The 15,024-nt window shown below is 36.0% G+C and overlaps 1 protein-coding gene across 1 annotated transcript; it reads left to right on the top strand.

Annotated features, from left to right (window-relative positions):
• Window positions 1–1,334: 1,334 nt before the first annotated feature.
• LOC145093118 (akuammiline synthase 1-like) lies at window positions 1,335–2,820 on the top strand. Its single transcript, XM_079031168.1, has one exon. The coding sequence runs from the start codon at window positions 1,350–1,352 to the stop codon at window positions 2,616–2,618; it is 1,269 nt and encodes a 422-aa protein (XP_078887294.1). The 5' UTR covers window positions 1,335–1,349; the 3' UTR covers window positions 2,619–2,820.
• The last annotated feature ends 12,204 nt before the right edge of the window (window positions 2,821–15,024 follow it).

Genomic DNA, 15,024 nt, shown 5'->3' with positions numbered 1-15,024 from the left:
AGTTGAAGATTTAGACAGAGAGATCCTAGGCACGACAACATCTAAATCTATGGAACTGTTTACATTATGTATGGTGTTGTTTGTTTTTTTGAAGCGAAAATGGCTAAAGTCTGCAGACCACATCTGCAACCTTCTGTAGCAGAAGAGATGCACCAAACGACTGTAACATGTAATAAAAAGTTTGTTTTTTAACCTCTGCAGACTGCTGCAATAAGTTAAAGTAAGGTGCAAACAGGTTTGAATCAGAGGGTCAAGTGTTGCGCCACGCAGTATACGCGCAACAGTTTTTAAGTCAGAAGTCTTCTGAAAAACAAACAGCTGTGAATGACCAAGTGTTGCGTGTGTGCTGCGTGACACAACAATAAAAGGTTAGAAGATGTTTTTTAGAAAAAAACAAACAACACCTAACAATCTTGCCCCTTCAGAGGTTGGTGATTTGTACACAACATTTTTTAGGCATACATAACAATTTATGCTTTACATGATTGTACTATACAATTGTATGAAGCATAATTTGTTGTGTATAACTAAAAAATGTTGTGTACGGATCATCATCCTTCAGAAAGTTTTTTTTTTCTTTTTTGCATTTTTGATACGAGATCTCAAAGTACATAATTTAAGTGCTCCCAAAATCATGTTAGCAATGGTAATTTGTCTATAGTATCGATTATCAAAACTGCTCTTCCGTTTGTTATTGTTTTACTTATTCTGCTAGGAATATAAGTCTGGTTTTAACCACCGGAGATATGCAAATAAGTTGCTTTCAAATTCACAACATACAATGAATATGTCATCTTTAATACAAGATTTGAATTTTTCAGTTTTCAAAAATCTAAACCCAAAATTGATGGTTCGGGTTCGCGTTTGGTTTCGGTTTTATTGGTTTTTCGGATTTCGGTTTCATTTTTGCATGCTCAGCCTTAGATGTCACATTCCAATATATATGGGCCATGTTAAATGGATATCGAACTTTTCAATATTGAAAATGTAAGTTTTAAGTTAAAAATAATTTTATATGGAACTTTTGTAGAGTTGATTAATATGATTAATAAAAAAAATAGTAAAGTTGTATAAAAGTAAAATGTTATCATGTAACAATTGATTAAGATCTATAGAGGTAACTACATTATGAATTAGTTTAATTAATTATCTTCTACTTTGACATTAATTATCTCTTACAGAATAGATAAATATAACTTGCTAGTTGCCACTCAAGAACAAAAAGTTAAACGAATAAGACGAGAGAAAATCGTTTGGTATCACTGGAAACCGTTGACGGAATCTTAATAGTTCAAGTTGATCTATTTTTTTATGTTTCATATTTATGCATATATACTACTTGTAGATACATGGCTTCTTACATGGCTAAAAGGGCAATGAAAATGGAAATAATCACCCAAGAAATCGTCAAACCTTCATCTCCAACCCCCAATTATCTCAAAACTTTTAAGCTTTCGTTGCTCGATCAACTCGCTATGCATTCCTATATTCCAATCTTGCTTATATATGAATCTGGAAGCTTAACCAATACTTATGTTCTGAAAGAAACGCTATCTGAAACGCTAACAAAGTACTACCCTTTTGCAGGTAGGCTTAGAAAAGATGGTATCACTGTTGATTGTGGTGACCAAGGAGTCGTATTTGTGGAAGCAAAAATTTCGGGTTGTGAAGTAGCCGATTTCCTTCAAAAACCCATGTACGAGACCCAAAAGTTATTGTTTCCTGAAGGTTTCTTGTGGAAGGGATCATGCATAGATCAGAGTTTTCTTGCAGCTCAAATCACATCTTTTGAAGGTGGTGGAACTGCGGTTACTGTTTCCATATCGCATAAGGTTGCAGACGGAACCACGATTGCTACTTTTCTAAGCGACTGGGCTTCCATGACACGAGGCGAAGTGAGACCACTGCCGATGATACTTGCTAGATCCATTCCTTCTTCAGATCTTGGATACACAGTGCCTGAAATCGTGTTGGACAATAGTACGTCATGTGTCACAAAAAGATACGTTTTTGATGCCAAAAAGATCGCCGGATTAAAAAACTCTGTGTTGGGATTGGTGGAAAACCCTACAAAGGTCCAAGTCGTCACAGCTTATCTCTACAAATGCGCCATTGCTGCTTCACTGGAGAAAACGGGTTGTTTTAGAAAATCAACAATGATTCAGCTGGTTAACATGCGACCACGAATGATGCCACAGTTGCCGGAAAATTCTATCGGAAACTTCAGTTGGTATTTCACAATATCGAACAGTGATCAGAGCGAAAGAAGTTTAAGCAGTTTGGTGCTTGATTTGAAGGAAGGGATCAAGGAAGTCTGCAATGGTGGAGATCATGTTGATTTGAGTGATTGGTTGATGGATGTTATGGAGTATTCAGGTAATGTGAAGCAGTTGTTTGATGATCTTGAAGTGTACAGGTGTACCAGTTTGTGCAGGAGACCTTTTTACCAGATGGATTTCGGATGGGGATACCCGAAGTGGGTGACTATGGCAGATGTGCATGTGAAGAACACATTCGTGTTGTTTGATACACCAGATGGAGATGGAATTGAAGCCATGGTGAGTCTTGAAAATGATGATATGAGATTGTTTCAATGCAATCAATATCTCCTACCTTGACTTGCTTCAATTACTTGAATCATGATATCTTATTCTACAAAATAGTTAATGTTGGATTGTGGACTGTTGTCGTTTAGTTTCTGGTTTGGATCCTGCAGAGATCTGGGTATGATGACTTGTATGTTGTATTGTATCTATTAACTTTTTGTGATGATAGTGATCACGTGTTATAATTTATTTAAATACATGAACCTTTCAATTATGAGTTTTTGGTTGTAGAGCATGAAAATTATGGTTCATATATATGTATAATCACAAAAATACCAAAAATTAAAGGGGGTGTATGCTCCATATATTATATTTTTATCACAAGATAGTTATTCTTGTAAAAACTATATAGGAAAACAAAATAGCAAAATGTTTTGCTCAGTACATAATTTAGCAAAACATTTTTCTTACAGAAACAACGAGTATTGTAACTTTATGTTGCCCTCTTGTTTGCGCAATGTTTAGATTTTGTTTATATATTGAGATGAATATTATTCATCGACAAATTAAAACAGGAATTCTTCAAAAAAATGGTTCCTTTGTTTCTAAAAAACTTTAACTTAAATCAATGTTGGTCCTGTGGTTTCATACATGGTGTTTCCATGGTTCTTTGCTGTTAAGGGCATCACAATACATTCAATTATTTGGAGTTAAATGGATAATCATATCATTTTTCTATATTTCATATAATTCTATTAATTTTTTCCCACAATGTATTGAACTTTATATAGTTCAATAAAAAAAATTACAAAAGCTAATTTAAAGTATATATTTAAGAACTAAAAATTTTCATTTTTCTCATTGAAGAACTCAATGACTATTGAACTTAAAAACCATTGAATGTCAAGGCGGCATCCCACTATGATATAGTTTAATCAATTCAATGGCAACAAAACTTGACTCATTCAACTCAGGTGTTAAACTCACTACTATGAATGCTCTAAGTGATGTGATGGCAAAATGGTCTTTTCCATACCTCATGCATGGACCATCCTTGAAGCTCTATGATTTTAGTAATAATAAAAAAAAATAACCCACTACCCCCACCCTCTACCACCACCTCCTCTTCACTTACTTAACTAACAACATCAAACTGACGCTACCCTCCGTCACCCTCTTCACATTTGTGGCTTTTCTTTTTGTCACAATATTAGTATATTTGGCAGGGTACTTTTTTTTTTTTTATAATGGCGGGTATCGCCTACATGTCACGGCTGGACTAGATCGGGGACATGGAAACAACAACAAATTGTATCGCATTGTCGTGATTAAGATTTAACATTTGAAATTAGTTTTGATTCTTTTGGGATATGATAAGCATCATTTAGCCATTATATCAAGTTCAAAACTTTCCAACTGGGTTTCAAATATCAAAGAGTCATCGTTTAGTGGGAGATGATAAGTGGTATTGTTGTTATACAATGGACATGAACAAAGCAGGATTGTTTGGCAATATCTTTGGCATATGGGAAGTCCTTTCATTCATATGTAATTAAGCTCGGAATGGAATCAAGCACATCTAGTAGAAACTCTATCATGGACTTCTATACAAAAGTTGGGGATATGGGTTCCATCATTAGTGTGTTTGGTTGAATGAAGATTAAGGAGTATGTCTCATCGAATATTTTGATTTCTAGGCAGATTGATGATGGTGATTTGGATAAAGGAATACGTTTGTTTACTGAAGTTAGATCAACAAGATTTGAAGCTAGTGTCTTCACCTTAGTCCTTGTAACTCAAACAATTCGAACACTCAAAGCTTTACACTAAAGACAAAAAATACATGGGTGTATAATTAAAATGGAGTTTCTAGCCATCTCTTAATTTCAAAACTCTTTGTTGTCTATGTATGCAGATACGACAAAACAGTATACACATAAATTGCTCGATGAAATGTCTAACAATGATGTTATTGATGGGTTTTATACAAACAATCCTAAGTGTGCATGCAACCCTAGTTTGGATCTATGTTTTCACTATTAGATACACAACATTATGAACACAAGAATAAAAACCTAATGTGCATTGCTATTTTCGAAATTAACATACAAGATTGGATTACATACCTCTTGTTGTTATATTGCAATAACAACTTAAATCTTCAAATCCCAAGTCTTGAAAGCAAGCACCACAAGTGTAGTGTCTCTAATGGCTCACAAACACCACAAGCAATTGGAGAGGCTTAAGATAGAGGAGGGAGGAGATGGAATTCGTCCTTGGGACCTCTTAGGAGCATGTGCACGAATTCTAAAGGCCTAGGGTCTTTATATAGGGTTTAGATTAGGGTTTCAGTCCTTATCCTTATCCAGTTGCTTGCCCACCAAGCAACCACAAGATAAGCCTTGAAAAACCCTTATCTACTTATCCTTGGACGATTTTAAGGATATCCTTATCCTTGAATTCGTCCATCCTTTAACAAGGATAAATATTGCCCTATCTTGCAACTTATCTTATAATTACAATTCAGCCCTTCTAGTTTAATTAATTACACTTGATCACAAAATTAATTTCTAATTAATTATTGACCAATATTAATTAAACAAATATGATTTTTCCTTTAATATATTATTCTTATAACATATTAATAAATCACAATAACCTCTCTCTCTATTTAATTTCTCCAGTCAAGTTGCTTTGGTGAAGGCAACCCAAAAGGACCATGCACAACCGGGTCAAGTACTTACCAAATATGGTTACGGGCTTAGACACTAATCCAACAGTCTCCCACTTGGATAAGTCTAGTAACCACAAATGTAACGTGCAACCCGATTAGCAATCGTAGCTCTCAAAGACGCTGTCAAACTCTGATCTTATCAGTAACCTGTCCTCTAGATAAGGGATCGTACAGTCCTCTGTTAGATATCATGCTGACAATTCTATGGAATGATTAGTCAAGCATTTAGGTTTCTCAATCTCCGATTTATTTGACATAAAACTTAATCGAACACATCAATTTAATTCTGACCGAGCCTGGCACATAAGTCAAATCAAATCATCGAGTGGCCGAGATATCTCTTCTACCCTCTTAGGATAAAATTTACAGATAAACTTCGACTTATATGCATTTACTTATTCAATAATCAACTATACACAACAATGTGTTTTATAACATTGAGTTACCAATGCGTTTTCGCATTATCAATGTACAATCAATTAGCAAATAATAAACCATATATCTAGGTTTTAAGACTCTATGATATTATCGTCTTGCGATCACCTCTTATATATCATATTCCATACGGTGATTCCAGCAAGCGCGGGTTTATTCCAATGCTCAAAACCAGTTCATAAGCACTCATGAACGTCGCATCAACCCTTTGCTATGTCTAATACCATTTAGACAATCTACGCACCAATTCATGACAATCTTCATTCATATCTACTTCCAACACATGAACGATTGTGGACAATTTGAATAATTCGATTATTCCTAATAAACTCAATTATTCTGGAAGTCAAAACATGCAAAAATTGAAACAATAGTTAAACAATTAACATATGACAGTAGCTATACTTATAAATAAAACTCCTTTATTTAATCATCAAATGTCAATTACATTTATCTATTACACATTTCTAAAACTATCTAATCTATGCTAACACCATCCTTCAGCCCAATACTCCTAGCATGCTGCAAGTGCTTAACCCTACTCAGTCCCTTCATAAGCGGATCTGCTGGGTTATCTTCTGATGATATCCTCTTCACTACGAGTTGTCCTTCTTCTACACGATGTCTGATGAAGTGATATTTTCTGTCGATATGTCGAGATCTACCATGATCCCTTGGTTCCTTAGTCAAGGCAACCGCTCCTTCATTATCACAGAAAATCTCCATGGGCTACTTTATGGCGGGTACAACTCCAAGGTCACCAATGAAGTTCTTCAGCCATATTGCCTCCTTCGACGCTTCGCTCGTTGCTATGTACTCTGATTCGCACGTTGAATCAACTACTGTTTCCTGTTTGGAACTCTTCCAAGTCACTGCTCCTCCATTTAGGGTAAAGACCCAGCCCGATTGCGAACGATAGTTGTCCCTATCGGTTTGGAAGCTGGCGTCACTGTACCCTCGCACCTTCAAGTCATCACTCCCTCTGAGGACTACAAACCATTCCTTCGTCCTCCGAAGGTACTTAAGGATATTCTTCACAACAATCCAATGTGCTCTGCCAGGGTTCCCTTGATATCTACTAACCATGCTCAAAGCAAAGGCTACATCAGTGCGAGTACAAGTCATAGCGTACATGATTGAGCCAACTGCGGAAGCGTATGGAACTCAGCTCATTTCAGCTATCTCAGTTTCGGTACTCGGACTTTGAGTCTTACTCAATTTGGCATTGCTTTGTATCGGTAATTCTCCCTTCTTCGAGTTTTCCATACTAAAACGTTTTAGTACTTTCTTTAAGTAAGTGTTCTGACTAAGTCCAATTAGTCTCTTACTTCTTTCTCTTACTATCCTTATTCCCAAAATGTAAGAAGCTTCTCCGAGGTCCTTCATAACGGAGCACTTCCCGAGCCAGGACTTAACATCCTGCAAAGTCGGGATGTCGTTTCCTATGAGTAATATGTCATCGACATATAAAACTAGAAAGCTTACTATACTCCCACTGGCTTTGACATACACACACGACTCATCTTCGCTTCGTACAAATCCAAACTCTTTGACTTTCTCATCGAAGCAGAGATTCCATCTGCGAGATGCTTGCTTAAGTCCATAAATGGACTTCTCAAGCTTACACACTCTATTCGGATGCTTCGGATCCACAAACCCTTCTGGCTGAGCCATGTAAACATCCTCAGCCAACTTTCCATTAAGGAAAGCGGTCTTGACATCCATTTTCCAAATCTCATAATCATGAAATGCGGCAATAGCTAGCATCACTCTAATAGATTTTATCTTCGCAACTGGTGAGAAGGTCTCTTCATAGTCAACTCCGGGAGTTTGAGTAAAGCCCTTCGCAACCAATCGCGCTTTATATGTGTGTACCTTTCCATCCACGTCGGTCTTCTTCTTGAAGATCCACTTACACCCAACGGTCTTACGTCCGGGCACATGATCAACCAAATTTCAAACTTTGTTATCATACATGGATTGGATCTCGCTATCCATCGCCACTTTCCATTTCGCAGACACCGGGCCTGCCATGGCTTCCTTATAGTTATTAGGTTCATCAAGATTTACTAGTGTACCATCACTAATATATGTGTCCCCTTCGGTAGTAATATGAAAACCATAAAATTGGGGTTGAACTCTAACTCTATCGGAACGTCTAAGAGGTAAGGACTCATCAATTGGTTCAACCGGAGTTTCCTCCTCGGGTTGAGTGCCAGCGGTAGAGGTCCCTTCATCTATCGACTCTTGAATCTCTTCAAGCTCGATTTGCCTCCCACTGTCCTCTTGGCCTATGAGTTCTCGCTCTCGGAAAACTCCTCTCCTCGCAACAAAGACAACAATGTCCTTCGGTCTATAGAAGAGATATCCAAAGGATTTCTGTGGGTAGCCGATGAAAATACATCGCTCACTTCGAGGTTCAAGTTTGTCGTGAGTGTCTCGTCGTACGAAAGCCTCGCAACCCCAAACCTTGATATGTGCCAACGAAGGAGCTTTCCCCGTCCACATCTCGTGATGTGTTTTGGCAACCTTCTTAGTAGGGACTCGGTTAAGGATATGGGCGGCAGTCTCTAAGGCATACCCCCAAAAAGAGATTGATAGTGAAGCACGACTCATCATAGAGCGAACCATATCCAATAAGGTTCGATTACGCCTTTCTGCCACACCATTCAATTGTGGTGTCCTAGGTGGCGTCAATTGCGAAACTATTCCACACTCCTTGAGATATTCGTGGAATTCAAGACTGAGGTACTCTCCTCCTCGATCGGATCGAAGCATCTTGATCTTCCTGCCCAATTGATTCTCCACTTCATTCTTAAACTCTTTGAACTTTTCAAAAGTTTCTGACTTTTGCTTGATTAAATAGATATACCCATATCTACTATAGTCATCGGTAAAAGTCACTTAGAAGCGATTCCCATCCTTCGTGGTTGATCTAAACGGTCCACATACATTGGTATGTATTAGGTCCAATAAACCTTCACCCCTTTCGCACGTACCAGCGAAGGGTGACTTAGTCATCTTTCCAAGCAAACAAGACTCGCACGTGTCATCTTCCCTAAGGTCGAATGACTCCAACACTCCATCCTTTTGGAGTTGGGCTATGCGTTTCTTGTTGACATGTCCAAGACGACTATGCCACAAGGATGCTTTATCCAAACTATTAGAAGAATCTATATTCAAAACATCATTTCCTAAGTTATCAACAATCATAACAGTTTTTATAAATTCCATTACATGGTATAGCTTCAAAGTAAAAGACACCATTTAGATAAGCTAAAATATAACCATTCTCATTATTAAAAGAAAATCTAAAACCTCGTCTAAACAAACCATGAAATGAAATGATGTTTCTAGCCATTTCTGGCGAATAGCAACAATTTTCTAAATCTAAACATAAACTATTCCTAAGCACTAAAGAATATACTCCAATCTTGGTTACAGGCGACGATCTTCTGTTCCCCATGATTAGATTTATCCTTCCTTGCTCCACATCCCTACTTCTTTTTAGTCCCTGCACATTAGAACAAATGTGGTAACCACAACCGGTATCAAGAACCCAAGAAATAGCATGATTAGAATCGTTAGATTTAATTGTGTATATACCTGCGAAAGATGGCTTGATCTTTCCTTCCTTGATGGCTTGCAGGTACTCTGGGCAGCTTCTCTTCTAATGTCCTATCTTGTGGCAGTGGTGACATTCAGCCTCCTTAGGGTTAGAGCAGGGCTTAGCGGGATCAACTTTGGTCCCACTAGAAGAGGCACCATCTCGGGTTTTCACCTTGCATTGGTTTTTGGATGAAGCCTTCCTCTTCTTTACCTTCCCTTGACCAATAGCCAAGACAGGACCAGTGGGTGGATTGGGAGTTGTTGCAACAGACTTGTCTTTGAAGTTGCTCTCAGCGACCCTCAAAAGACATTGGAGCTTGCTTAGTGTGACCTCCTCTTTGTTCATGTGGTAGGTCATCCTAAATTGATTGTAGCTCGGAGGCAAAGAGTGAAGCACCATGTCGATTGCCAAGTCTTCCCCAAAGTCAACATTCAACTTGCGAAGATGATCGACATACCTTAGCATCTTTTGCAGGTGCACGGTAAGAGACTCTCCATGACCCATCTTAGCGGAAATCATGTTAGTGAAAATCTCATAATGCTCTTGTCTCGCGTTTTGGTGGTATCTCTCCAATAAGTCTTGGTGCATCTCGTATGGATACATGTCCTCATAGGACTTTTGGAATTCGGAGTTCATTGTGGCTATCATGATGCAGTGAACATTCGTTGCATCACGTTCATGAGTCTCAAAAGCACTCATTTCAGCCGGAGTAGCGATTTTTGGATTGATCTTCTCGAGCTTTTCATCAAGGACATACTCCTTGTCCTCGTAGCGAGCGATCATGCGAATGTATCTTATCCATTCACTACAGTTCGTCCCATCGAAAGTGACCTTTTGACAAAGGCTCATCAATGTGAAAGAACTATCAGCAGCGTTGTTTGTCTTCGACATCTACAAATAGAAAGGACAAAGATAGATTAGAATATGAATCCCTAATTATCACCCAATTAGAAAAAATTAGGGCTAGGATCCAACAACAATATTTGCATCTTAGAAAAGGGATGTCGTAATCTAAATGCAAATAATTTGAAGGTAAGTGAATGAAGATTCACTAATTCTCCATCATGAAAAACCTAACTCTAAGTTCTAAATGTATTGAGAATTCCTAGGTTCGGATGAGATTCATTGAAACTTTTTCAATGGCATGTTTAAATCTCGATATGCCCCTCTCGTTTGTGACTGGGATACCGATGATCACAAAGTGGGTGTGAATTACCATGCAAATTCACATGGTGCCTTTGTTGTAACTATCACCTCCATCGAACTATGATAAACAATGAATCACCCTTTGCCACCTTCGCTTAGAACCAATTAGTGTGTCGGTAAACCACACACGCTCCACTAACTTCTTAGCAAGGTGCAAAGTGTAATTTCATGGGATTGCATCAAATTCACTTTTCCTAAAGTAACTAAGATTGGGAAATTTTAGAAAACATGTAGTTACTTTGTATTTCTTATTATACTTTTAATGAGAGAATAAGGTTGCCCTATCCTACCTGTTCGGCTAACGACCCTCCACCGATCAAGCAAGCGGTGGGTGTGAGTGTACACCCATTAAATGCCATTTTATAGGCCGCAACCTTATACTCACCTTATAGATCGGCTTCGTGAATGAGGCCTACTAACGGTAAGACTAGCATTTTAATTATATATATATATATATATATATATATATATATATATATATATATATATATATATATATATATATATATATATTAAGCTTGTAATATAATAGTATAGGGTGTATTTTAAACATTTTAAAAATACTAGGGTTTTAATCTTCAATTAAAATTTTCGAAATTTAATGTCACTTAAATTAAAATTTTAATTATTAAAACTCTTGATTTAATAATTATCTTAAATTAAACTATTAATTTAAATTATCAAATCATAAGGGATTATCTAAATCTAAAGGATAATTACCATTTCAACATTTAAGTTATCCTAATCCCTTAAATCCCTCTATAAATTTCGAAAATAGGGATGGGATAATTCATGATCTTTAATTACCATATTTAACTATTAAAGGATAATTACAAGATATGGGATTATCCAAATCCCTAAAATTTAGGATCTTATCATGGGGAAGGAGGCAAATCTCGAAATCTAAGGGTTTGCAAACCCTAGATTTCGAAATCTTGGATTGAAAGGAAAGGATTCAAAAACCGTTTCAAGATTTTCGCAAATTAGGGTTAGGAAACGCTAATCTCGAAATCTATGGCCTCCTAGGGTTTATTAGCTATAAACCCTAATTTGTCAAGTTCATACAATTGAATAAAACTAATTGAAAACAAGTTAACCAAAGGCTCTGATACCACTGATGGGTTTTATACAAACAATCCTAAGTGTGCACGCAACCCTAGTTTGGATCTATGTTTTCACTATTAGATACACAACATTATGAACACAAGAATAAAAACCTAATGTGCATTGCTATTTTCGAAATTAACATACAAGATTGGATTACATACCTCTTGTTGTTATATTGCAATAACAACTTAAATCTTCAAATCCCAAGTCTTGAAAGCAAGCACCACAAGTGTAGTGCCTCTAATGGCTCACAAACACCACAAGCAATTGGAGAGGCTTAAGATAGAGGAGGGAGGAGATGGAATTCGTCCTTGGGACCTCTTAGGAGCATGTGCACGAATTCTAAAGGCCTAGGGGTCTTTATATAGGGTTTAGATTAGGGTTTCAGTCCTTATCCTTATCCAGTTGCTTGCCCACCAAGCAACCACAAGATAAGCCTTGAAAAACCCTTATCTACTTATCCTTGGACGATTTTAAGGATATCCTTATCCTTGAATTCGTCCATCCTTTAACAAGGATAAATATTGCCCTATCTTGCAACTTATCTTATAATTACAATTCAGCCCCTCTAGTTTAATTAATTACACTTGATCACAAAATTAATTCCTAATTAATTATTGACCAATATTAATTAAACAAATATGATTTTTCCTTTAATATATTATTCTTATAACATATTAATAAATCACAATAACCTCTCTCTCTATTTAATTTCTCCAGTCAAGTTGCTTTGGTGAAGGCAACCCAAAAGGACCATGCACAACCGGGTCAAGTACTTACCAAATATGGTTACGGGCTTAGACACTAATCCAACAGTTATTGCTTAGAATTTGATGAGCTCAAGCTTTGTTGTAACTAACAAAAACCATCTTTCTTTAGAGATTTTCAAGAAAATGTTATCAAAATCCAGACCTAAACCAAATAGAGAAAACAATCGTAAGAGCCCTAAAAGCCTACGACAATTTAAAGAGTCTTATTATAGGAAGAACATTACATGGATCTATCTTTCACAAAGGTTTTCATCACAATATATTTTTGAGAAACTCTTTGATCGATATGTATTGCAAATGCAATGATCCAGATTACGTCTTAAAATTATGAACATAAATCCCTCTTGAAAACATCATTTCATGGAACTCTATCATATCCAGATTAGTATATAGAGAGAAGCATTATGTAAAGAAAAAAACACCAACGATTTCCAACTTGAACAATTTATTCACTATAAACCAGTTCGATCATACATCAACTTACAAAGGAAAACCTCTCTACATTCACACTCACACTCAAATGATTAGAAGAACTTGAAGATCAATTTCACAGAAGAATAACCTTCTAATCTATGTAACCCTAAATATGAACAAACCCTAATATGAGAGAGTTTTCTACTGAGATGAAAATGAACAAATGAGCTGAACAATCGTAAACTATACATTATATACAATGGGTAAATAAGTCATTAGCCGCTCCATGGAGCAACCCAAGACTCACATAGAAACCCAACATCCTGCATACAAGTTATACAAAATACCTAGCAAAAAGAAGAAATATACAATACTTACCCAAAATAAGAATTAATGTTTAGTTTGATAAAATGAGTAATATATTTCAACCCCCCCCCCCCCCCCCCCCCCACACACATAAACTGAACATTATTCAGAAAATTATTTTTAAAAAATCAATAAGACCAAGACGACCAGAAATGTATTCATGTTGAGCACACCCAAGTGCTTTAGTCAAAATGTCTACATTTTGATTTAAAGAATCAATTTTATTTATTTTTAATACACCATTTTCAATTTTTTTCTCGAATAAAATGAAGGTCAATTTCAAAATGTTTAGTTTTTTCTTGAAACACATGATTTAATGCCAAATTAATGGCAGATTCATTATCACAAAAAATATTCACAGGAGTTAAACCTTTTATCCCAAAATCAAACAACAATTTCAAATTCCATATTATTTCACAAGCCATATAATCTAAAGCTCTATATTCAGATTCATCAGAATAACGAGAAATAGTACTTTGTTTTTTCCTTTTCCAAGATACTAGTGAACCTCCAAAATACACAAGATAACCAGTAACTGATCTACGACTGAAGAGACATTTAGCCCAATCAACATCCATAAAACCAATATGATCTAAAGAACTATGCCTTGTTATATGAACACCCTTATATGGACTATCTTTTAGATTTCTCAAGAGTCTGAATGCAATTTTCAAATATGACTTGTAAGGTTTATGCATATATTGACTTAAAATTTGAACATCATACGATATATCTGGACGAGTAATAGTCAAATAAATCAATTTTCCAATTAATTTCTAATATTCAGTTATATCGATCACATAATCAGAACTATCAGAATCACATTCTCGTTTAATAACCAAATTTGCTTTAAGATGAGTCTTAACAGGTTTACAAGCAAGCATTCCAAACTCATGCAATAATTCCAAACAATATTTCATTTGATTAATACATATTCCTTTTTATCAGATGAATAACCAAGAAATATACATTTATCAGCTCCCATAGAAAATTTATTCAAATTATTCAATTTGGTTGAAAAACACAGACAACCAAACACTCTAAGGTTATCAAAAGTATGAGAAGTTTTATAAACAAGCGCATAAGGAGAAACACCCTTTACAACAGATGTAGGTGTTCTATTAATCAGGAAAATAGAAGTTAAAACAGCTTCTCCCCAGTACTTAAGAGGTAACCCATATAGAAACATTAAAGATCTAGCAACATTTAAAATTTGCCTATGTTTTCTCTCCACAACTCCATTTTGTTGTGGAGTGTGAACACAGGAAGTTTGATGTAAAATTCCTTTAGACCCAAACAATTGTTTCATTTTATGATTTAAAAATTCAGTTCCATTATTACACCTAATAGTTTTAATTTTAACTTCAAACTGATTAAAAAGAATGTTAAAGAAATGAAGAACGCAATCAAAAACTTCATCCTTTGACATTAACAAGTAAACCCAAGTAGCACTAGTAAAGTCATCCATAATAGTTAAGAAATATCTAAATCCTTCTATAGTAGTCACTCTATAAGGACCTGTTAGGTCAAAATATGGTTTATACTTTGCTTTTCTGGGCAATTATATTTTTGTGTAATATTTTATGAATTTATGGTCTAGTTTACGGCTGAGATTACGCCCGTAAACACCTTACGGCCGTAAACTCATTTACGGCCCATTTGTTTCCGGCCCATGTTCCCTAGTATAAATAGAGGTGTTAGGGTGAGGAGTAGAGATTGATGAACACGAAGGAGTTTACGGCCAGAGAGAAAGGAATGTTTATGTGTGTGAATCTTGTGTACGGAATTTAATTCATATTATCAATACATTGAGATTCATCATCTTCTTCTTCTCCT

This window comes from Lactuca serriola, chromosome 3 (genome assembly GCF_051521515.1).
Source record: "Lactuca serriola cultivar US96UC23 chromosome 3, Lser_US96UC23_V15, whole genome shotgun sequence".
NCBI lineage: Eukaryota > Viridiplantae > Streptophyta > Magnoliopsida > Asterales > Asteraceae > Lactuca > Lactuca serriola.
Note: the sequence above shows the minus strand (reverse complement) of the source record. Positions and strands in the feature narration are given on the sequence as shown.

Bases quoted from the DNA above. Each gene is read 5' to 3' on its own strand.
- LOC145093118 (XM_079031168.1), top strand. From the start codon at position 1,350: ATGGCTTCTTACATGGCTAAAAGGGCAATGAAAATGGAAATAATCACC.